We start from the raw sequence: 23,667 nt of genomic DNA on the forward strand, positions 1-23,667 counted from the left end.
ACTTCTGTCTATCTTTCATTGTCCAGAAATGTATTACAAGCCCTACCCCAACTTTACAAGAGATTGGAAAATAAACACTTTTAGTTGGACCCATGCCACCCTGCACAAATGGAGGTTCTGATGTGTGGAAGAAAGATAGAACAGATATCAGGCAAATAGGGGCAGCTCTGTCATCCTGCACTACAAATCCATTAACAAGTCCTGTCAAGCCCCCCTCTAAAACACTTAAATTCAACTGCTTCTGTTCACTTCCATTGCTGAAGTTCTTGCTAGAGATACCATCATCTTCTCCAGTTACAGCAACAGTCTCCTCAAAGGTCTCGTCCTCTTCAACTGCCCTCTCTACAGTCTTCGCCCCGTACCTAGAAGTATAAGTGTAATCGCACAACTCTCTTTCTTAAAATTGTCCAAACGATCTGTCATAGTTTGAGTTCCCCAGAAGCAGACTCTTAGGTGAAGATTTTTATGCAAACATTTATTTGAGATGCAAGAAACATGGGTTGGAAAGTGTAATGAAACAAGGACGGAAGGTGCCTCCTTGGGCCTACTGAAGCTTAACCCCAGGGGGAAGCACTGGGAAATGCTATAAAACACTTATCTTGGAATTAGCCAGCCCAAGGGGCAAGATAAAGTATTTATACACCAACCCCCAAGAGTTGCAGGCTCCAGTTCTCTTGACCTGAGCACCCAGCCCTGTAGTCTATTCATTCCCTGACCTAACTCATGGAAAGGCCAGCACTTCTGTTTACCAACCTTTCTGCTCATAGACCCTCACAGCTTCTTACATTTGACACAGAGTCACAAAAGTGTGGGAGAACTAGTTGATTACTTTAATAGAAGGAAGTTCCAAATACAATTCAAAGACGAGAATATCTTAGAAATTTGCCAGGTTCCAGTCCCATTGAAAGTAGTTGAAATTTTTTTGATGTTCTCTTCTTGACAGACAAATAAATGCATATAACATCTTCAATAATATTGGAAAATTTCAAGTAGGAAATATAAGATTTGGAATGTCTATGTAAAGTCAATATATTAAGGTACACATTTAATAATGCTAGCAATTTTATATGTATATTATATCAATCAATGACATCACCATGTCTATAGATCTGAAGGGTACAGATAAACAATAAGTAAATAACTTTGGGTGTACTTCTGCCTTTAGGTTGGCCTATTAATCTTTATTTTCCTTTCTTCTTCAATTGTTCTACAAAGTAATCATTACAGGCAACTGTCAGAGCTGCCACCATGACCACAAATTCATTAAAATCCACTTCATTGTCCTTATTGGCGTCCAGGTCCTGCATTATCTTATCAACCAACTGGGGATCCTTTTGGCACTAAAAAGAAAAAAGAAAAATTTCTAACTCCCAGGCTTTGAGGTTTGTGATGACAATTGAAATTGCATCTTCATTTTATTTACATTAAAGTTTTAATTTCCATTTTTAACAGCTAAAGACAAATCCCAAGAACTTATTTGCAAGAAAATTTGAGCCAGGCACAAATTCTAAATGAGTGCAGTTTTTATCTCAGATCTATTTAATGCAGACTCAGACCTGATGAGCAAAAAGAGCAAACTGACTGATCAAAGGGAGATATTGATGTTTCAAATACATTTACAGGAGGACATCCATAAGTCTGGACACGGAAAGAGAAACTTTAAGTCAAAAGGGACATTTACCAACAATAGAATTTTGAGTAATCATTTAACATTTTAATATTTCCTTATTTATAAAATGGGGAGAATATCTACCTGTGTTTTGGGGACACTTTAACACACTTTTGAAAGTACTTAGCACCAGGATTGCTAGATTTACCCAACAAAATTTTAGGACACCCAATTAAATTTGAATTTCAGATAAACAACAGGTAAGTATTTAGTGTAAATATGCTCCCACTATTTCATGGGACATAGAATATTCTGTTTGAGAGTCTTAGTAAGCACAATGTTTAACACATGAAGAAGAGACACCCATAAAAGGTGCCTGCATTTTAAAAGAATGACTGCATTTTATGGGTGGAAGGAAAAGCAGGGAACCCACAAAGAAAATCAAGATCATGAGGGGTGAGAATGGAAAACATCTACCTCTCCTATGATTAGTGGGTGATGAGAAATATTTCTTTTTTTAAAATTTTATTTTTACGGATTGCATTTTGATTCATTGTATACAAATGGGGTACAACTTTTCATTTCTCTGGTCGTACATGATGTAGATTCATACCATTCATGTGATCATACATATGCATAGGGTAATGACGTCTGTCTCATTCCACTATCTTTCCTTCTCCCGGCCCCTCTCCCCCTCAGAAATATTTCTAAAAGCAGTTAATTTCCTCCAAGAATTTCTCATTGCCCTCATTAGCTGATAACCATTAAATGATTGGAGACTTGAGTGTAATTGATCAAAATCAACTCAATCAAAACAATTAAAAATTTCACTTGAATAGAGCAATGTGCCACCAATGTGACTGACTGAATTTTTTATTCCAAACAATATAGTAGCCAATATGAAATTGAAAGAAAAAAAAAAGACAGTTCCCATAGACTCCTAAAATCACTAAAAAGATATTTTGGAGGATTACTATAAGATTTACTTTAAGCTTTTACCACAGAGGATGGGGAGAAAAAAAGCGTTATAATTACAATCTGTGATCTTAATACAGGGTTGGGACAAAATAATATCATGCAACAGGAGTACACTGTGTTGAAAATCAATTCAAGACAATTTCATAAACATCAGAACAAAGTGTTTTCCTCAGAGGGAGCCCAAGCATCCTGCTCTACAGTGTAATGTTTAGATGATTGGGCTCCTGGTTATTTTGAGATGTGAATCTGTTTGCTACCCATTTGCTCGCTGGCCAGACACATCCTTTTCATCAGTCCTAATCAGCTTGTGCTGGGCTGGCAAAGCTCTGTTAAGTATTTATCATTCACTTAGAAAGTTTACCACCACCTCATAAAGTTCCCCACACTTTATCTCAGGTCCAAGACAATGTTAATTTATAAACAGTTGGACAAAACTCCTGTATAACTAGCTATAACTAATTATAATTATCACTCTTGACATAACTAGCTATGTAATTTATTGCTGCACCAGAATGTTGAGTAATTGAAGAGAATCTCAATATAATTGTCAACATTGAAAGCCTCACTACGGGCAGTATGGGAAAAGGTACACACCAGGATACACAAGTGTCTCATGTTTGCTTCCCCGACAACTTAAATCTCAAAACAAATTACAACTTCTGAGTCAGAATCATAGGACAGTATATATCTAGAGGCTGTCCCTGAAGCCATACCTCATCCGCCCTCAGCAGAATTTGCCAGAAAAACTATGACTCACCGAGAGGAATTCTGTGAGCTCTCGCTGCAGGAGTAACTTCAGTTCCCCCTTGTTGAGCTTGAATCTGTCCCCTTCCTTGCAGGAGTACCGGTGGAAGATTCTTATCATGGTGTCCATGGCCATCTCCAGCTGGGTGGGCATGTCAGCAGAATAACTGACCACTCCAGAGGCAGACCACCAAACCCAGGGAGGAGGCGCTTGTTCAAAAGAAGAGGACGGGAAGCATCAATGCTTTCATGAAAACAATAACACCACCCCTGAGTCACCCCACCACACAAGTGATGGTCGCTAAACCATAATAATTTTTCCACTAAAGACAGTGTCTGCTCATTCTAGAAAAAGCTGCAAATGAGAGCTTTGCAGGTGACATTTTTCTTCTTCTAATACCCACTCCCCCACCATGCAGCAACTTCAGCACGTTCGTCAGTTAGCAAGCAGAAAACAAGCATAGTCCTGGAAAACAGAATTAAAAATAAATACAAATACCTAACTGTACCTGTTCAGCCAGTACACAGCTCTGTCAACAGGTGCCTACAATTAACCTATGAGCATTTATACCTGGGCTTCCACCCCACACACCTGTTCCCAACAAATGCAAATTGCCAGTGAGGAGATTCAACTGGAGGTGCCTGTTTTTAATCAGCAGGATGAACAGGTGTGAACTGCTGCCCCAAGGGCCTTCCAGAAAGGCTGGCACCCATTGTGTGCAGTAAAGGAGGAGGGGAGAGGGAGAGAGGTTTCCTCCTTCCCTCTCATAGGGGAGTATGGATAGCATTGCTGTTAGTTGCTAAGAAGTAGATGACTAGAAAGAATCCTAAAAATAGAGGAGCAAAGAGAAAACACTTATTCAAGTCAGGAGACTCCTTAGCAAAGCCAATGGCAAGGTCAAGGAAATAAACTCAGAGCAGATTAAACTGACCCTTTGAACAGTTATGGTGCTATTGAGAGAGAGAGAAGAAGAGAGAGAAGTTCTGCATGTGCTGATGAAGAAAGGTTTTAAAGATTGATCCTGTGTAAAAAAATTAGTTATAATATATGTATGGGGCTGGGGCTGGGGATCAGTGGTAGAGCACTTGCCTAGCATGTTTGAGGCACTGGGTTCCATCCTCAGCACCACATAAAAACATAAATAAACCATATAAAGTTATTGTGTCCATCCACACCTTAAAATATTTTTAAAGTATGTCTGTACATGCTTATATGTGCCTAGAGAATCACTGAAGTAACTGATAGTTACAAGGCATAATTGGTAAAACAGGTTGGTTGCTTTCTAGCGCTCGCTCTTTCTCTCTCTCTTTCTCTCTCTCTCTCTCCCTCTCTCTCCCTATCCCTCTGCTTCCCACCTGCCATGGAGTGAGCAGCTTTCCTCTGCCAGAACTTCTGCCATGATGTTCTTCCTCAACTTGGGTCCAGAGCAATGGAGCCTGCAGACCATGGACTGAACTTCTAAAAACAAAAAGTGCTATATTCTGTAATGCCACTTTATGAAAAATGGTTTGACAATGGAGTCCTCTCTTTCCTTAGCCCTTTCCAACCTTCCAAACAGAATCCAGCCTTGCCCCCAAAGAATATAGGCAAAGAAGATGTATTCACAAAATTTATTGCAAATCACCACCACCAAAAAAAGAACAGAGTTACTGGGCATAAAACTTCTCACTTTACACCTTTTCATTGATTTTAACTTTTTCAGTTATAATCAAAACCAAAAACAAACACAAAACAAAAGAAAAAACAGAGGGAAAAAACTGCAACAGTGTCTGTTTGAATCTATAATGAGAGATTTCCAAATGAGAAAAAAATAAAGAAAAAAACCCCTGAAAAAACCAAAACCAGAAACTGGTCACTGTGCTATTAAATGCAGCCTGTTTCTCTTTCAGGACTGAGGTTTAATTATGTGTAAAATGAGTCAGCATCTCCTTTCGATTTCCTTTGAACAAGCCAGTTCAGATGAATCTTCAACCAGCTGGTTCACTTCCCATATTTTTCTTAAATTTTTTTCACAATACCTTTATTTTATTTATTTATATGTGGTTCCGAGGATGGAACCCAGTGGCTCCCACATGTTAGGCAAGCACTTTGCCACTGAGCCACAAACCCAGCCCCTCACTTCCCATCTTAGAAATGCCTGGGCACTCCACTGAAACTACCTTGCGAGGTCCCTGGGGATGCCTCAAGTTCAAGTCTCAAAAATACCTTTAATATATTATTAAGGTAATAATGCATGTGGTAAAATACTCATATTTTGAATACACAAAAGTATGAAAAAAAAGTAAAATTCTCTCTCCACCGTTCCCTGCCCTAGAGCCTCTCAGTTAACATTTTCCTGTGTGAGAGACAGTATTGTGGAGTTAAAAGGTGGATTGCCTGGCTTTAATTTTCACCTCTGTCTCTAACTAGTTATGTGATTCTTGCCACTCTGTGCCTCATTTTCCCAAGAGGGATAAGGGGACATAACTGTAATTTGTGCCCAATTGGAAGGATTAAATGAGCTATATTCCTTAAGTATAATAAGTGATATGCTTGCTCTGTCATCATTATTACCCTTACAGAAAAAAATTATATTTATATTACTCATATAACTATATAAAATATTTACATGTATATCCTTAAATGTGCAATATGCAAACAACATTAAAATATATACCCCCTTTTTTTCACTTAATGTATCTAAGAAATCTTTATTGGCACATTTAGATCTACTCTATTCTTCATTAAATTTGCATGTTATTCTATGTGAGAGGAAGTACCTACATATTGTCAAGAAACATTCAGACTTATGTCACACCAGGACCTATGTAAACATGACAGAAGAATGTTGTCCTTGGAGCAAACCCTATTGCTATTTTTATTGGAGTGTGTTAAATACAAAGAAGGCAGGAAGCTGGGCACAGTGGCTCATACCTGTAATCCCAGCAGCTGGGGAGGCTGAGGCAGGAGGATCAAGAGTTCAAAGTCAGCCTCAGCAAAAGTGAGGCACTAAGCACTTCAGTGAGACCCTGTCTCTAAATAAAATACAAAATAGAACTGGGGATGTGGCTCAGTGGTTAAGTGCCTGAGTTCAATTCCCAGGACCCCCTCCAAAAAAAAAAAAAAAAAAAAAAAAAAAAAAAAAAAGAATACAGGGAATACAGATACCTTTTTTATGTTGAATTTTCCGATCCAAGAATGCCCCTAGAGCTTTGTGGCCACACTTTTCTGGGTTTCCTCCTCATTTTTTAAAGCATTTATACTCTCTGTCTCTTTCGTGTTGTTCCCCCATAGTCTCAGCTGCTTCCATTATTTCAATCACTCCCCAGATCATATTTTTCGCCCAGGTCTCTGTTAAGCTCCAGAATGATCTGTCCAATTGCTGGTTGGACCCCATTCTTATTTCAATGTCCCATAAGCTCTCCAAACTGAGGAGGATCAAAGTAAAACTCCTCCCCCCTCTTCTCACCTAAACCTGCTGCTCCTCCTGTACGGACCATCTCAGTCATCCATTTCTACAGGTCGCCCTGGCTTCTTTCACCTCTTAATAATATTAGTTGAGGTTGTTAACTCCTCTCCAATCTTCACCATCTTCAGCAACTTGTAGCATTTTTAAAAAATCTCTATCACTGTAACAATTCCTTTGTGCTCTCTCTACAGTCTGTCTGCCCCTCCAATCTACTGTCAGAGTAGTTGATCTAAAACACAAATCTGGGCTGGGGGAGTAGCTCAGAGGTAGAGTGCTTGCCCAGCATGCCCCAGACCCTGGGTTGAATCCCCAGTACCACACAAGTAAAAAGCACTTAAAATACAAATCAACATCCACACTCCGGGGCATTCAGAGATCTGGCACCACCTGTAAACTGACCACAAGTGTCGTCTCATTCTTCTGTGCCTTTGCATGTTCTGGGTCTCCTGCCTGCAATGCTGATCCTCTATGTCATGAAGACTCTGGTCAAATATCACCTCCTCTTGCATGTTTTTCTGCACTCTTCCTTTCTCCCTTCCTCTGATAGGTGTCCACCTTGTCCTCCCTTAGATCCTGCTGTATCACTTTCTTTCTTTGTCTTTTTTTTTTTTTTTTTTTTATAGTTTGGAGATTGAACCAGGGGTGCTCTGCAATTGAGCTTCATCCCCAGATATTTGTATGTATACATATGTAGTTAGATCAAATGTGTATATACACACACACACACATTTTTAATAGGGTCTCACTGAATCGCCCAGGCTGACCTTGAACTTATGATCCTCCTGCCTCAGCCACCTTAGTCACTGGGATTACAGGTATGCACCACCATGCCCTGACTCTTTGTCTTTTTTTTTTTTAATCATTGCATTTATCACATATTCCTATAATCACTTTTTAGAATCTGCTATACATTCCCCACTCTCTAAATATTAAATGAGTTCCTTGCTGTCAGGGTGGATGTCTGGCCCATCTTTGCATTCCACAGCACTTAGCACAGGATCAGGCATAGAAATGTGCTCTGAAATCCTTCCTGATGGATGAATTAATGAGCAAAAGAATGAAAGACGAAAACTGTAAAGTCTCCCAAGAGCTGAACTTTTGTCGCTGCCCGCGGCAACAATTGCGCAGGTATTTATCGGAGGGGCCTGGAAATAAACTATTTTTCCTATATTCACTAATTTATAGAGGAAGAGAGACTTTGAGAGAAAGATAGACTTTGCTTAGAGGAAGAGAAACTTTGCTTAGAGGAAGAGAATTGCTTAGAGGAAGAGAAACTTTGCTTAGAGAGAAAGTTTTAGAGAAAGAGAGGCTTCTACGCTTATCAGAGATCTATTTCTTCTTAAAGTTCTGCTGCTTCTTCTTAAAGGTGCGTCCTGCATCCTGTGAACTAAGGGTGCATCTATCTGAGGTGCTTCTTTTTAGAGGTGCTTTCTATCTGCTTGCCGCTTCTTCTTCTTCCTTTCTGCTAATGGCTTCTACTCCGCTTCTTTCTGCTTGCGCCTGCTCTTACTCTAGCGTCCCGGCCCACTGCCTGCTTATATTCCCTCCAGGAGGCGGAGGGCGGGGCCACACCAGTTGTGATCAGGCAAGGAGCCAGCTGCCCTTCACGGCAAGGGTTAAAATGAGCAGGCCCAAGCAGGCATGCTGGGGAACACCTGTGCACGCCTTGTGCGCGTGGACTTAACTGAATACGGCCAGTGATAAATCACCTGAGTGCGCTTATGTTAATTAACCTCCTCACTGCCGATGTGATCAGGCGCAGCCGTTCTGGCTGGCACAGCCCCCAACAAACCTTGTCTAGCTTAACTGTCCATATAATCACTTGATTCCTTTATTCCATATTGTAAAAAATTGCTTTATCAAAGGCAGAGAGACAAAGAGTATTCATTTAAACGAACATAATTTGAATTTGAAATTAAATATTATCAGGTTTAGTTGCTGAAATTACAGATTCATTAAAATCAGTAAACCATACAGTCTATGCAGGTCTCAATAGTAATATGTTTAAATCACATTCAACCACGGAGTGATTCCCTTGGAGAATTCAATTGGCAGGTAAAACTCTTAATAGAAAATATACTGAAGATTGTAATGCTCTGATTTTATTTTAGAGATGGAAATTTGGCTTCCACATCCCAGGTGCTCCTATAGAGTTTAAAAACAAGGTACTTTCCTCATTTCTGCGTGGCTGTGGCAGAGCTGAATGTTAACTTTGGTACATGCTGCCCCTTAATGTTAGGTTCCAGAACTGCATCTGGAGCCCTCTAATTTCCAGAAAGCACTTGAAATTGTATGGTGTTTTGTTTTTGTTTTTGGGGTACTGAGGATTGGACCCAGGGGTGCTTTGCCAATGAGCTACATCCTCAGTTCTTTTTAAAAATATTTTATTAGTTGTTGATGAACCTTTAACTTATTTATTTGTATGTGGTGCTGAGAATCAAACCCAGTGCCTCACACATGCTAGCCAAGCTAAGCCACACTCCCAACCACCCCCTGCCTTTTTTTTTTTTTTTTTTTTTGTACCAGGGATTAAATCCAGAGGCGCTTAACCACTGAACCACATCTCCAGTCCTTTTTTATTTTTTATGTTGAGACAGGGTCTCACCAAGTTGCTTATGGCCTCACTGAGTTGCTGAGGCTGGCTTTGAACTTAGGATCCTCCTGCCTCAGCCTCTTAGGCCACTAGGATTAGAGTCATGAGACACCGTGCTGGGCTCAGTCTTCTTTATTTTTTATTCTGAGGCAGGGTCTTGGTAAATTCTTGAGAGCCTTGCTAAGTTGCTGAGGCCGCCCTGGACTTTGGGATTTTCCTGTCTCAGTCTCCCAAATCGCTGGAATTAACAGGCATATGCCCCTGGGCCAGGCTTGAAATTGTGTTTATAAAGCACATAGCTCTTCTTCATGGGTTAGCTTTAATATAAGCCAGTCCCAGCCTGTGCCCTTCAGAAGACTTCCAAAAACAAAAGTAATGTCCAAAGGCTCTGTCAACTAGGGGCACAAATTTACAGGTGAAATGAAATCTCAAGGAAGGGAGATAGGCCTGTTTCTAGCACAGAAGGGCTATCCTGTGCACTTTGCTTGCTCTATAAATTATTGCTGTTTTATGTTTCAATTTTTGGCAATTACATTTCAATTTTATCCATAGGGATAAAAGGTCCAGCTTCACATCCAAGTTATGCAAAGAATGAGGAAATGGGAATAGAAGATTTGAAAGAGTTTAAAGGAAGAACTACTCGGGGAATAACTAGGACTAGTAATTCATGAAGATGGGATCAAGAGTAAAGATGTTTGAAAATGAAGCTTTGGCTAAGTTGTCTGAAAGAAAGGAAATACATGAAGATGAGCCATTATCTTAACTGGGACGTGACCTTACCCCTCAGGCTGAGGCTCCTGGCTGCCTGAGGGTGCTATAGTTCCCAGGAGGTCTGCCTGCCCCTAAGAGCTGTTCTAGGGTCCAGACAAGAGTCACACCAGAGGTCAAGTTGATTCCTTCCAAAAGTTACCAGTTTTTGTCTTTATGCAACTTAATTATAATGTTCTATCATTTTCACAGCGATGGTGTGGATGAATCTCGAACACTTACAACAGGTGGGAAGGAAGGATCACAAGGGTTTGAAGAAAGTCTGGGGGGGGTGAAAGATGTATTTATAATCTGGATCGTAGTGATGGTTTCACAGTGTATGACAAACATATCACAGTGCCCAAGTTAAATATGTGAAGTTTACTGTATGTCACTTATAACTGAAAGCTATTCAAAAAAAGAAACTCCCAAATCTCATAACTAGATAGCAGCAAACGTAAGTAAGGATCAAACACATTTGTTTGACAAATGTAAATCATGCAGCCATTTAAAATTAGAATGATAAAGACTATAGAAACATACAAAAATCCTTTCAGTAAAACAGTGAGTGAATAGCAACATAAAAAGTCTACATATACTAAAATGGATAAATTTTGTATAGTAGTAGAAGAGAAGGGAAATAAAAATAGACTTAATGGTTGTTTAATAGAATTATGGATTATTCAGAAATTATATAACACTGCTTATAAGTTTCATTTTCAACTAAAACATTAATTGTAATAACAGCATTTAAAATTGTAAATATCTCCACATTAGACAGTTTCTTTTAAAACATAATATTTTAAAACTTATCTTAAAATTTCTAAATTCTAAATTTCTAGTTTATAAAGTCCCTTTCATACACACTGTTAAGCAGTAACTCCTTTTCCAGTGCTGGATAGTCTGTGAGATAAAATTCAAGACAAATGCTCAAAATATACTGAAAAACACAGTACAGATTATTATTAAATGCTGAACAAACCACAAGTTAAGTGATATAACTGAGCCTCCTTTTTCATGAGTGTAAAATGGTAACCTTGAGGGCTGGGGAGATAGCTCAGCTGGTAGAGTGCTTGCCTCGCAAGTACTAAGGCCCTGAATTCAATCCCCAGTACCGCAAAAAAAAAAAAAAAAAAAAAGGCAACCTTGAGCTAAATGACTTTCAAATTCTCTCTCTTTTTTTCCCCTGGTACCGGGAATTGAAACCAGGAGTGCTTAACCACTAAGCTACAGCCCAGTCCTTTTTATATTTTTATATTTTATTTTATTTTAGGCTCACTGAGTTGCTTAGGGTCTTGCTTAGTTGCTGAGGCTGACTTTGAACTTGCAGTCCTCTAGCCTCAGCCTCCCAAATCTCTGGGATTATAGGCATGTGCATCTGCAACTGGCTAAGTTCTCTTTCTTTAAAAAAATTATTTTTTGATTCTAAAAATTATGTAAGGATCAGTGCTTTCATGTATGCACTGGTATTTTTCTTTCAGAAAAAAATTTGGGCAAGAAAGTGAAGGTCAAAGCCCCTGAAGAAACTTTAAGGAGAACCCTGACTGTAGGCTTTTCCTCCTACCCACATAGCCCAGAAAAACAGGTTTAGAGCCTTTGCCACACATTTCTGCCAGACAAGACAGACAGCTCTGCTTCAGGAACTACAGAAAGTATTTTCTCATCTTTAAATGATGTCTCCCATGCCTGAGTTCTCTGCTGAATTGCAGGTGGTTTATCTTGCCTTTTATCCGTGGTCTGAAGCTGAGAGTCAAAGAGAAAAGGAATTTTAAAGGAAAGAGTTTGGAGGTTAATTTTCCTTTTATAAGTTCAACACCCTTTTCCCTGGATGAAGTAAGACAATTTCGGCAACTTGCTTCAAAATAACCCATTGGGTGGGAGGAAGATGGTACACAGGAAAGGGAGAAGACATTCAATCAGGTTGGTCAGAAGTCATTTAATTGTTAATTATGGGTGCTAGTACATGGGAGTTCATTAGACTATCCTACTTTTTAATTTTCTTTGTATTTGAAATTTTTCTTAATAAAAATGTTTACACATACACACATTGTGTTAGATTTCTGTGACTGTAACAGATAACTGAGATAAATAAACTTAAAAAGAAGAAAAGTTTATTTTGGATTACAGTTTTGGAGGTTTCAGTCCATGACCAATTAGCCCCATTGCTTTGGGTCTATATCAAGACAGCACATCATAGCAGGAAAACACATCAGAGGAGGCTGTTCACTTCGTGTTGGAGAAATGAAAGAACAAGAGATCCAAGTCCCCTTCAAAGGTACACTCCCAAAGACCTCAAGACCGCTCACTAGACTCCACCTTTTAAAGGCCCCTGCACCTCCCATTACCGCCAAGCTGGGGACCAAGCCATTAGTATATGGACCTTTGGAAGACATTTAAGATCCAAACTATCACACACACACACACACACACACACACACACACACACACACTCATACATACCCCTATCCTTCCCAGCATAAGGAAAAAAGTTAACTGAAGGAAACTATTTTGCTGGAGGAAGTAATTTAAGAACATTGAATATGTGGAAGATTATTAATAAGAGAGGAGAAACTGACCACTTGCTTTTTGTCACTGCTAAGGTCAGATGAAGGCTTGAACAATATTAAAGGAATAAAAAGTTCCCTAATCATGAAGGTTAATAAACATTGTAACAATTAATAGAAAAAGATAGCTAAGGAAATTCTTTTTCTGAAAACAGAAACAGTTTTTATACTGATTGCTAGGAAGCAAAACACAACTGCTCATTAATTGTTCAAATTTATTCTTGGGTCAAAGAAAGTAGACAAATTTTGATTTGAACCTTAGCTAGTCAGATTGGCTAGATGGAAAATAAGCATGTAAAATGGGTTTGGGCAAATGGCATACAACTATGCCAGAGGTCTGAACCTCAGCTCATATTTTTATCAAGACTAGCTATTAGGAAGTCCAACAATCACACTTCCATTGCCAACTGAAAACAACACCCCTTCTCAGCAAGGATGCCTAAACAAGGTTCCAGTGGTGACCAGCCTCCACAATGGACCCAGGTGACCCTTGTCTTCAGGTATTCTCAACTAGGTAATCCCTTCCTCAAAAAATAGAGTCAATCTTCCCTCCTAATAAGATACTTGACTCTAAGCCTAAAGCATAAAAAACATCCTGGCTCCTTACTTTTCTTCCTTTTGGATCCCTTGTCCTGGAGAGAATCAACTACCACTTTGTAAGGACAGCCAAGAAGCCCCAGGGAGAGATCCCTGTGGTGAAGAACTGGGGTCTCCTACCCACGGCCAGCACCAACTTGAAAGGCATGTGATGAGCCACTTTAGAAGTAGATTCCCCCAACCATGGTCAGGCCTTCAGATGGCCACAGCACAAACTTCTGAGAAACTGAAAGCCAGAACCATAACTAAACATTTCCCAAATTCTTGTGCCACTGAAGTTGTAAGAGATAATACATGTTTGGAGGTAAAGGCTTCTGCAACAATAGGAACTAGTATACTTTGTTAAAAGTTTAGAATCCTTTTTACCCAACCCTTCACAAACTGGTGCAATGTATATAGTTATGTTTCTTTTTTCTTTTAAATATTTTTTGTTGTAGATGGTCCTTTATTTTTATTTATTCATTCATTTATTTTTATGTGGTGCTGAGGATCTAACCCAGTGTCTCACACATGCTAGGCAAGCGCTCTACCACTGAGCTACAGTCCCAGCCCTAGTTATGTTTCTTTTATTAGAGTTTTTCAGAATGAAAATATGAGTGATGACATTCTCATGTGGCCTCAGAAGAGACATGCCAAGCTCTTACAGGAAAAAGTGCTGTTTCCCATTTTCTATAGCACCTTTCATGGCAATGCAAAAAATAAAAATGTAAGGGAAATGACTGAGTTTTCTGCAGGTGACCTTGAATATCATAATATATTGGGCTTTTAACAAATCATTTTTTCTGATTTTGAAAGCCTCACCTTATATTGCAAAGTCCTGCTTCGTCACACCTCGGTGTCAGCTGAGCAATGCCAGCTTAATTAGAAAGCTTCTGATTATTTCCAAAGATCACTGAAAGTCATCAGGACTTATTTGTCAGGAGCTTGCTTTCACCATATGCAATCCAGAATCCCTATAGCCTCCCATAATCCACTTCCCAGCTTCCCACAGTGATCAACTGAGAGGGCAGCGCCACCTCAGAGTCTCCAGGAGACAACAACCTCAAAGTGTTCTGCCTCTGAAATTTGTAGGGTAGACCCATCCCACAGCCACCCAGTTTCCTACCACAAATGACAGTAGAGTTTCTGGTGTATAACATACACTTGTTAGTGGCAATGGCCGCAAAGTCTAGTGGTGCAAAATGAGGCCTGCAGACCTTGGTGGCCATGCTAGAAGAGGTTTTCATCCAGCCAATTCTGCATTGTGGTTTTGGATATTTTTCGTGGAAGATTTGCCTCAAAGCCTTATTTTTTCATAGTTCTCACAAGAACTTTTCTGCGTCAGCAGCTAAGTTATCTCCCAAGACTTGCAAATAAGAACTCTGACTGATAACGCCCCGAAGTTGAATCTCTAGGAAGCCCAACCCTCAGTCCAGAACATCGGCTTCTCTTTCTACTGGAAGAACTGGCTTTGAAAGACTGGATTTGCCAGTTTCAGGTTAGGTCACAAACTAAACTCGCCTAAGTCACAGAGGCTAATTATGACTACCTTTTTTTAGAGAAACAGATTCTCTGGAGTTTGGAGTTTGTCTCCATGTGATGAAGCTTCCTTTCTTTTAAGCAAAGCTGGTTGTGGGTCTGGGTGTGGAGATTCTGCTTTACTTGGTCTTTTTTTTTTTTTTTTTTTTGTGGGATGTGGGGTGGGAACACTGTTTTTAAAAGACCTGGATTCCAGAAAAGGCATTCTCTCCTTTTCAGTGTTCAACCTCCTTTCCCTAACAGTTCTTACAGATGGGTGGTGGTAAAAGTGGCTCAAAAACCCTAATCCTAGTGGGATGCGGTGACACACGCCTGTAATGCCAGTGAAACCAGAGTTCTGAGATGAGACTAAATTCCCCACTGCTTCACCAATTTCCTCTGGGTTCTTGTCTCACAAATTTTGAAGAATAAAAGCCACAGATAGTCACAGAAGGGAAGAGTACACGGAGCAGGATTTATTTAAGCGAGAAGAGAGAGAAGAGGGGGCCTGATAGCGGACCAACCCATTTTGGCTTGCTAGTTTAGGAGTTTACATATAGTTCTGGACAGAGCATGGAGCAAAATCTATGTAAAGTAAGTATTGAAAAAGGCATCCTGGCTACTCCTGGTTCACTTTCATCCTTCTTTCTGTAACTTCCAACTAAGTTCACTCCCACCTTAAGTTTTCCCTCTCCGGAACAAAGGAGTTGGCTGGAGGTGTTCCCACAGGTGAGTCTCAAGGTTCTTTACATTTGAAATAGGCCTTGAGAGTGCTCGTTATGTCTGTGATTAGCCTCCAGGTGTGGTTGAACTCGACCCATTATCCTGACTGCCAAGTCATTTCATTGTCTATTCTATTTTATCCTCATTCACTAGTGGCTGGGGAGGCTGAGGCAGGACAATCACCAAGTTCAAAGCCAGCCTCAGCCACTTAGTGAGACCCTGTCTCTAAATAAAATATTTTTAAAAGGGCTGGGGATGTGGCTCAGTGGTTAAGCGCCCCTGGACTCAATTCCCAGTACCCCACCCCTCAAAATAGAAAAGAAAAATCCTAATCTTAGTCAACACTGAGTTCTAAAGTTCGCATAGTAAAAATATAGTCTTCTTCATTTCATACCTAATTAATGAATGTCATGTGCTTTAACCTTGATGTTTCTCTAGCAATGCAAACTAGCTGGTTATAATTTAATAATATTTTTATACTCTGTGTATTCACCAAACTTCGACTTTTCTCTTTGGAGGCTGCAGCATGACCATAAGGATTGTTTCTTATGTAGCATCCCTCTAAGGAGATGTAAATTGAAAAACTCCCCTCCTTACTTACTTACAAACAGAATTTATAATTGTGAAATAAAAGTCCATAGGCTAATTCTGAAGACTTTCTAGGCTTTGTCATAATTAGTCCCCACTCATTATCCTTGGGCGATGGGCACGCTGGACCTCAACTGGATCAGCCATTCCCATCACTTTACTCTTTACCTAATGCTCCATGTACCACTCTGTGCCAGGACTGGACCAGAAAGAGTAAGAGCAAAAGACTGAGAAAGAATGAAGGACTGTCTGTGTATTAAGAATTCCCTGAGTTCTCACACACAATTAGAACTGGGCACTTAGCAAGACTCTATTTCAAATAAAGTTAAAAGGGCTGGAGATGTAGCTCAGTGGTAGAAGAGCATTTCTTAGCATGCAAGAAGCCCCGGGTTCAATCCCCAGTATAAAAAAAGAAAGAAAATGGGTAGATCTGAGACCATTATTACCTCTAGGATGACATCTCAGAGGGAGTACACACCTGTGGAAGCACAGATATCATTTGATGTGTGCAAGACTTTAATATTATTGAGTTGTATTTGACACTGTTTTCCATTCCTGCCTTCTCAGAAGCCTCAGTTCTCTTGATTTCTATGACTTTTTGCTCTCTTGGTTTTCCTCTAACTTTTCTAACTTTTCTAACTTTTCTTCCATCAAGTTCTTTCTTAAGCAGGATCCTTGTCTTCTAACAACTGCCCTTTTTTTTTTTTTTTTTTTTTTTTTTTTTTTTGCGGTGCTGGGGATTGAACCCAGGGCCTTATGCTTGCAAGGCAAGCACTCTACCCACTGTGCTATGTCCCCAGCCCCTACAACTGCCCTTTAAATGTGGGCATTCTCTACGGTTCTATGTGGTTACCCTGGCAATTTCATCCTCTTGATAGTTATCTACAAACTATATGATGCCAATTCCTACCTCTCTTTCCCCAGCCCTGACATAAGAACCCTGAGAGAGCTACCAAAACTGTTTCAACTCAACTGAAATGCACTCAGAACTTGTAACATGTGAGGCTGGGGATATAGTTCAGTTGGTAGAGTGCCTGCCTCAGATGCACAAGGCACTGGGTTCAACCCCCAACACCACAAAAGAAAAGAAAAGAAAAGAAAAAACTTGTAACATATGAATGCTTTTCACAGCCTCGGTCTTTGCCTATCTTACTTTTATGTATTCCCAGGAGAAGAAACAAGCGTATGGCTTTTATTGTTCTTTCTTTACTTGAAGCATTTATGGCTGCATTAATTATAATGCTTTTGTCATCAGGTAATAGGATAGCTAAAAAAAAAGTAGTTTAAACTTAATAAGGACATTTGCATCTCACAGAATAAAGATTGGTTGTTTCAGTATTTCAACAATGTTATCAAGGACACAAAATATTTTTTGCATAATACAATTTTTTAATGCAAGTATGATTTTAATGTCATTAAGCAACCCCAAACATAATTTTCTATCATAAATAGTACAACAAAGTCTTTTTAAATAAAATATGCCCATCCGCTCCCGGCTTCCTGGTGACCTGGTAGCATTGTTCTGCAGACCTGGATTTCAATCCTGTTCTCATTCTCTCTCTGTCTGGGGTTTCAGTAAATAAAATAAGAAATAAAATCACCGTTCTACTTCCTTATTACCATAGGCTGTAGCCTTGTCAGATTTCATAAGCTAAACTAGATGGTCCTGGTTGGTATTAGGGTGGAAGAGCTCAAAGAAAACAAAGTGTGGACCACGACATCTTCCACGAAACCTTGCCTTGCAGCTATTGTTGCACTTTCCTCTTTACTATTTGGTTTATTTGCTTGCTCTAGGGGAAAAACTGAAAAGTCTTTAAAAGTAAATGCACTTCTGGTCATTTAAATTAATGCATTTAGGGGTTGGAGATTTAACTTAGTGGCAAAAAGGTTGCCTAGCATGCACAAGGCCCTGAGTTCAGTCCTGGGCCATGAAAAAAATTAAAAAAAATAAATTAATTAATGCATTTATTTATTTCCCCTTTTCAAAAGACTGTTTAGTTTGAAAGATATTTGGTTATATTCTTTTTTTGTTGTTGTTCTTTTTTGTTGTACATGACAGAAGAATGTGTTTGACATATCATACATACATGGGGTATAACTTCCTATTCTTGTGGTTGTGCATGATGTGGAGTTACAATGGTTGTGTATTTATATATGAACATAGGAAAGTATGTCTGATTCATTCTACCGTCTTTCCCATTCCCATCTCTCCTCCCTTCCCCCCATTCCCCTTGTCGATCCTGTGAACCTCCACTCCTCACCCCGACTCCCCCACAAATTTGATATGCATCCACATATCAGAGAAAATATTCAGGCTTTGTTTTGGGGGGGATTGGCTTATTTCACTTAATATGATAGTCTCCAGTACCATTCATTTACCATCAAATGCCATAATTTCATTTTTCTTTATAGCTGAGTAATATTCCATTGTGTGTATGTACTACATTTTCTTTATCCAGTCATCTGTTGAAGGGCACCTAGGTTGGTTCCATAGCTTAGCTATTGTGAATTGAGCTGCTATGAATACTGATATGGCCATGTCATTATCGTATGCTGATTTTAAGTCCTTTAACTATATGCTGAGGAGTGGGATAACTGGGTCAAATGGTGGTTCCAGTTCAAGTTTTCTGAGGAATCTCCACACTGCTTTCCAGAGTGGTTGCACCAATTTGCAGTCCCACCAACAATGTATAAGTGGTACTGGGGATTTAACCCAAGGGTACTTAATCATTGAGCCACATCCCCAGCCATTTTTATTTTTATTTTCATACAGGATCTCGCTAAGTTTCTGAGGGCCTCACTATATTGCTGAGGCTGGTTTTGAACTTGTGATCCTCATGCCCTAGCCTTCTGAACTGCTGGGATCACAGGAGTGTACCACTGCGCCCGCCATCATTTCTTTTATTTCATCTTCGAAAATCCTGTGAGGAACAATTGGCCCTGTTTCATGGGTTGTAAGGCTGAGGCAGAGACCATAGGTAGCTTTTCCAGTCACTCACTCACTTTGAAGTGAGGATTTGAACCCAGGGATTCTGGCACCAGAGAACTTGCTCTTTATTACTAGGAGGTGTTGGGGTTGGGGAGCATCCCAAGCAATTTTTTTTTTTAGTACTGGGAATTGAACCCAGAGGTGTTTACCACTAAGCCACATCCCCAGCCCTTTTTATTTTTCATTTTGAGACAGGGCCTTGCTAAGTTGTTGAGGTTGGCCTCAAACTTGTGATCCTCCTGGCTCAGCCCCCTGAGTTGTTGAGATTACAGGCGTGAACCACCACATTGTGCCCAAACAGTTTCTTGCAAACTTGATGCCTTCACATTCCCTTTACTCAGAGATTTATGGGCTGTAAGTCATAACTTATAGGTCTTCCTGCTTTCATCCCCCTCCCCATAGTGAAGAGTCATGCTGAAACATCCTGAGTCAGGATGTTGGCAGACTCAGGGACTTCCTCAGAACTGTGATAATCTCAGCCAGGGCTTCTTGCTTACTTCAGGTCCTTGCAGGTAGAGGGAGCGTTGCTAATTACCACCCCTAGAATTCAAGATAAGAGCAGTTGGCTTACCTCATTTGCCTAGAAGGCAGCTCTCAGGTAAAAATTCTTTTTGTGGAAAACTCTTGTTTCTCAATCCAGTAGAAGTTTGAGAAGAGAGGGCTCTGGGACATAGGGTAGGGATTGAAGGAGACAGATAAGGGCAAAGGGGGATTCCCAAAGGACTTTCTCTCGAAAACAGCTTCATGACAGATTGGAGCCCTGAGGTTTTGGCGGGTCCCTTGCCTAGCACTGTTCATTTCATTCTGGCTTCTTTGCTGGTGACCATCATGGCTACCTGCTTGGCCTTCAACCTCATCTTGAGAAATTCAACTTTCATGTTGCCGTTCAGGTCAGAAGACCAGAGGACACTTCACGTTGAGGTTTGACCTCCTTAGATCTATTAGGAGACATATATAATTTTTCACAAGTCTACCCAGATGCCAGTTTATGTCCATTCTCAAAAGATACAGCTCCTCCTCAGACTGGCCAGTGCAGGGCAGGTCAAGATGATGAACCCAATCGAAGGATTACTCTTGGTCTAGAGAGTCACAGCTCAAAAGTGGTGGGGTGAGAAGGAGTTGGTCAAATAAAACAAAATTTTAGTTAGGAGAAATAAGTTTAGGGAAGCTATTGTACCTCATGATAACCTCAGTTAATATAATGTATTATATATTTGAAAATTGCTAAGAGAGTAGATTTTAAGTTTCTCACAACAAAAATGATTTTTGTGAGTAATGCACATATTTAAATAGCTGAATTAGCCAGTCCAGTATGTATATATATGTCAAAACTGTTCATATATGCATATTCCATAAACATGCAATTTCTACTTGTCAATTAAATAAATAAATAGGACTGAAGGTGTAGCTCAGTGTTGAAGCACATGCTTAGCACATGCAAGACCCTGGATTCCATGTCCAGCACCACCAAAAAAAATAACATAAAATAAAAATAAACAGAGAAATTCAGAGACAGGTCAAGAAATGTTTAATAAAAGGAATTATATCTTGAAGGAAAAAAATTAAAAATAGGTTCTGAAGACTGAAACTTTGGTCTCTCCAAAATAACCCAGTCTTTCCCAACTGAAAAATGAAACTAAGAAGGCCCAAACTATGGAGCCACAGAATGATACACATTCTGGAGAAATAAGAACAAATAGGCAGGAGCAGAAGGTGCATGTGCAATGCCAGCATTGCCACGGCCGTGAGGTGGATCCTGTCAGAATGAACTCCCAGGTTCAGGCGGCTAGATTTGCACAGTGACCTGGGCTCCTGTTCATGCCTGTCTTCAGAAGCATACTAGGATCACCACAAGTAATCCACGTAGGAGAGCAAAGTGGCAGGAATTTTAGCACTTCTAGTTGCGCCCCACAAATACTAAATGAATAATTGTACAACCCGAGTTCTTGGCCAGCCAAACCCCTTTCATATCTTGTGGTATGCTTTTAAAGTTTCCAGTTCCAGATACAATCAGTGTAACCCAGACTGTGAGGAAAATTTACAAACAACCTGGTTTCATCCACAAATAAATTACAAGGGGAGGAAAAGAAAACGTTTTAGATTTAAAAGACATCAGCCAATTGCAATGACTGAACTTTAGATTCTGATTTAGAAAAATAAAAATTAAAAAAAAAGCACTTACACCACCAACACATGGGGTATTTAATATTAAGGAACTGTTTTTGTTAAGGCATGATTTTTTAAAATCCTTATCTTTTTTAAAGTAGAGATATAGAAACATTTACAAGTAAAATCATATGACTTCTGAGATTTACTTCAGAATAAACAAGAATGGGGAGTGGATGGGGTAAAACTGACCAAAGTTTGACTTGAGTGTTGGAGATATGGAGGTTCCTTCTTCAGTAATTCTAAACCTGTGTGAATATACAATTTTCCACAATAAAGTTTTTGGTTTTTTTTTTTTTTTTTGGGAGGGGGCAGTACTGGGGATTAAACTCAGGGGCACTTGACCACTGAGCCACATCCCCAGCCCTATTTTGTATTTTATTTAGAGACAGGGTCTCACTGAGTTGCTTAGCCCCTCGCTTTTGCTGAGGCTGGTTTTGAACTCATGATCTTCCTGCCTCTGCTTTCTGAGCTGCTGGTATTACAGGCCAGGCATGTGCCACCACACCCAGCTACAATAAAGTTTTTGAAAAGTAAATAAATAAATACATACATACATACATAAAAAGAATTCCAATTTTAATGAACAGAAATCTTCATTGGAAAATACCAACACTTCCCTTCCTATCCTTTTAAAATTTTTTAAAACCATAAATTCTGATGTTACATTTTAAACAAAGGATCCCATCTACACAAATCTCTGGTTAGAGGGGAAATTTGCCTTTTTCCAGTAAGAATTAGACACAGTCCTCTTCAAGTTCCTAGGTGGCTTCTGAAAGCACTTGGAACACAGAACTTGGCTAGCCCTGCTTCCCCAGGATCAGGTCATTAAGCCTACCCAATGCTACACAGAAGCTATAATTAAACCCTTGTCAAGGATTTAAGTCATTCACCCCAGGCTACATGGTGAAGCTGGAGTGAGAAACTTGGACCAAATATTGAGAAATAATTCCTCGTCCATGGTTAAACTGGCCAGCGCCCAGAGCTGAGACTCCAAGCTCTTAGCGTCAGGTGTAAGAGGCAGCAGCCATGCTCTCATCTCCTCCACAGAGAATGATAGAGAACTTTCTAGAGCATAAAAAGCTCTAAATCAATATCAGTTTTCTTCAGTTCATCTGGAAGAACCTGGGTTTCTTCTCAGAGATAAAGAGAAATGGGGCTGGACGTGGTGGCACATGCCTACAATCCCAGCGGCTCAGGAGGCTGAGGCAGGAAGATAGCGAATTCAAAGCCAGCCTCAGCAGAAGCAAGGCTCTAAGCAACTCAGTGAGACCCTGACTCTAAATAAAATTCAAAACAGGGCTGGGGATGTGGCTCAGTGGTTGAGTGCCCCTGAGTTTAATCCCCGGTCCCCCCAGCCCTGCCTCACAAAATAAAAGAGAAATGGGACCAAATTTCCCCCAAACCAGCACCCTATCAAATGTCACTGCTTTTGAGGTGAGAAGTGACAGGGAAAACATGTGCCTCAAATACAAAGTAAACCAATGAAGGATAGAGCTTCATTTCTTCCAAGATTCTTATAGTCCTGCATGATTTCACACTCAGAATTTAAGTTCATATTGGCAACTATTTAAAACTGTGAAAAGTCAGTGTTTGTAAGTGTGGATAAAAAGACATACTGTTGCCAGGTATGTAAACTGGTGCAACATCTCCAGAGGACAGAGGGCAGTTTACTATGACCCAAATCACACATATCCTTCACGCATATCCTTTGACTCAGAAATTCCATATCTACAAATACAGTGCCTCCACTCCAGCTCCCTGCCTCTCATTGCCACACGAACTTACCAGAATCCCTCATTGGCTTTCTCGCCCCACATTCCTCTGCTCACGTTCATGGTTAAGCTTCCTGTGTAGGATCACCTGTCATCACTGTGTACTTCATTACTTCTTATCCTCTATTGAACACGCTACTTTCTGGCTTCCCGTCCTCTGGTAGTCTGTCTGGGTCCCCGATATTGTGCAGATGTAAGATTCATCGGTCACGTCTCTGCTCTATCTCACTCGACCTGAGTGATGTTCAACATGGTTGAACACCTTGCCCTTTATGCCGCTGGCTTCCCTGACAGCATGTTCTCTGGACTTTCTTCTAGGCTCAGTGTCGCTGCCTGCGGTAACAATCCCAAGGATATTTGTTACTGCCTGCAGCAACAATTGCGTGGGTATTTATCGGAGGTGGACTGGGAATAAACTATTTCTATTTCTGCCTTGCTTGCTTGTTTATTCCATAGCTTATTGAGGAAAAAGAGGCTTGCTTGATTTTAGAGGAAGAGAAGCTTTGAGAGAAAGATAGGCTTTGCTTATAGAGAAAGTTTTAGAGAAAGACAGGCTTCTACGCTTATCAGAGATCTATTTCTTCTTAGAGTTCTGCTGCTTCTTCTTAGAGGTAGGTCTTGCATCCTGTGAACTAGGTGCTATCTATC

General features: G+C 40.0%; 1 protein-coding gene across 1 annotated transcript; it reads right to left on the reverse strand.

The window, feature by feature from the left end:
- Positions 1-1,153: 1,153 nt before the first annotated feature.
- Positions 1,154-23,164, reverse strand: S100z (S100 calcium binding protein Z). The gene is made up of 3 exons (XM_047554666.1): positions 23,033-23,164; positions 3,345-3,541; positions 1,154-1,340 (listed from the first exon to the last, which is right to left on the reverse strand). The coding sequence occupies exons 1-3, from the start codon at positions 23,043-23,045 to the stop codon at positions 1,182-1,184; spliced, it is 369 nt and encodes a 122-aa protein (XP_047410622.1). The 5' UTR covers positions 23,046-23,164; the 3' UTR covers positions 1,154-1,181.
- Between the last annotated feature and the right edge of the window lie 503 nt (positions 23,165-23,667).

This window comes from Sciurus carolinensis, chromosome 6 (genome assembly GCF_902686445.1).
Source record: "Sciurus carolinensis chromosome 6, mSciCar1.2, whole genome shotgun sequence".
Taxonomy (NCBI): Eukaryota; Metazoa; Chordata; class Mammalia; order Rodentia; family Sciuridae; genus Sciurus; species Sciurus carolinensis.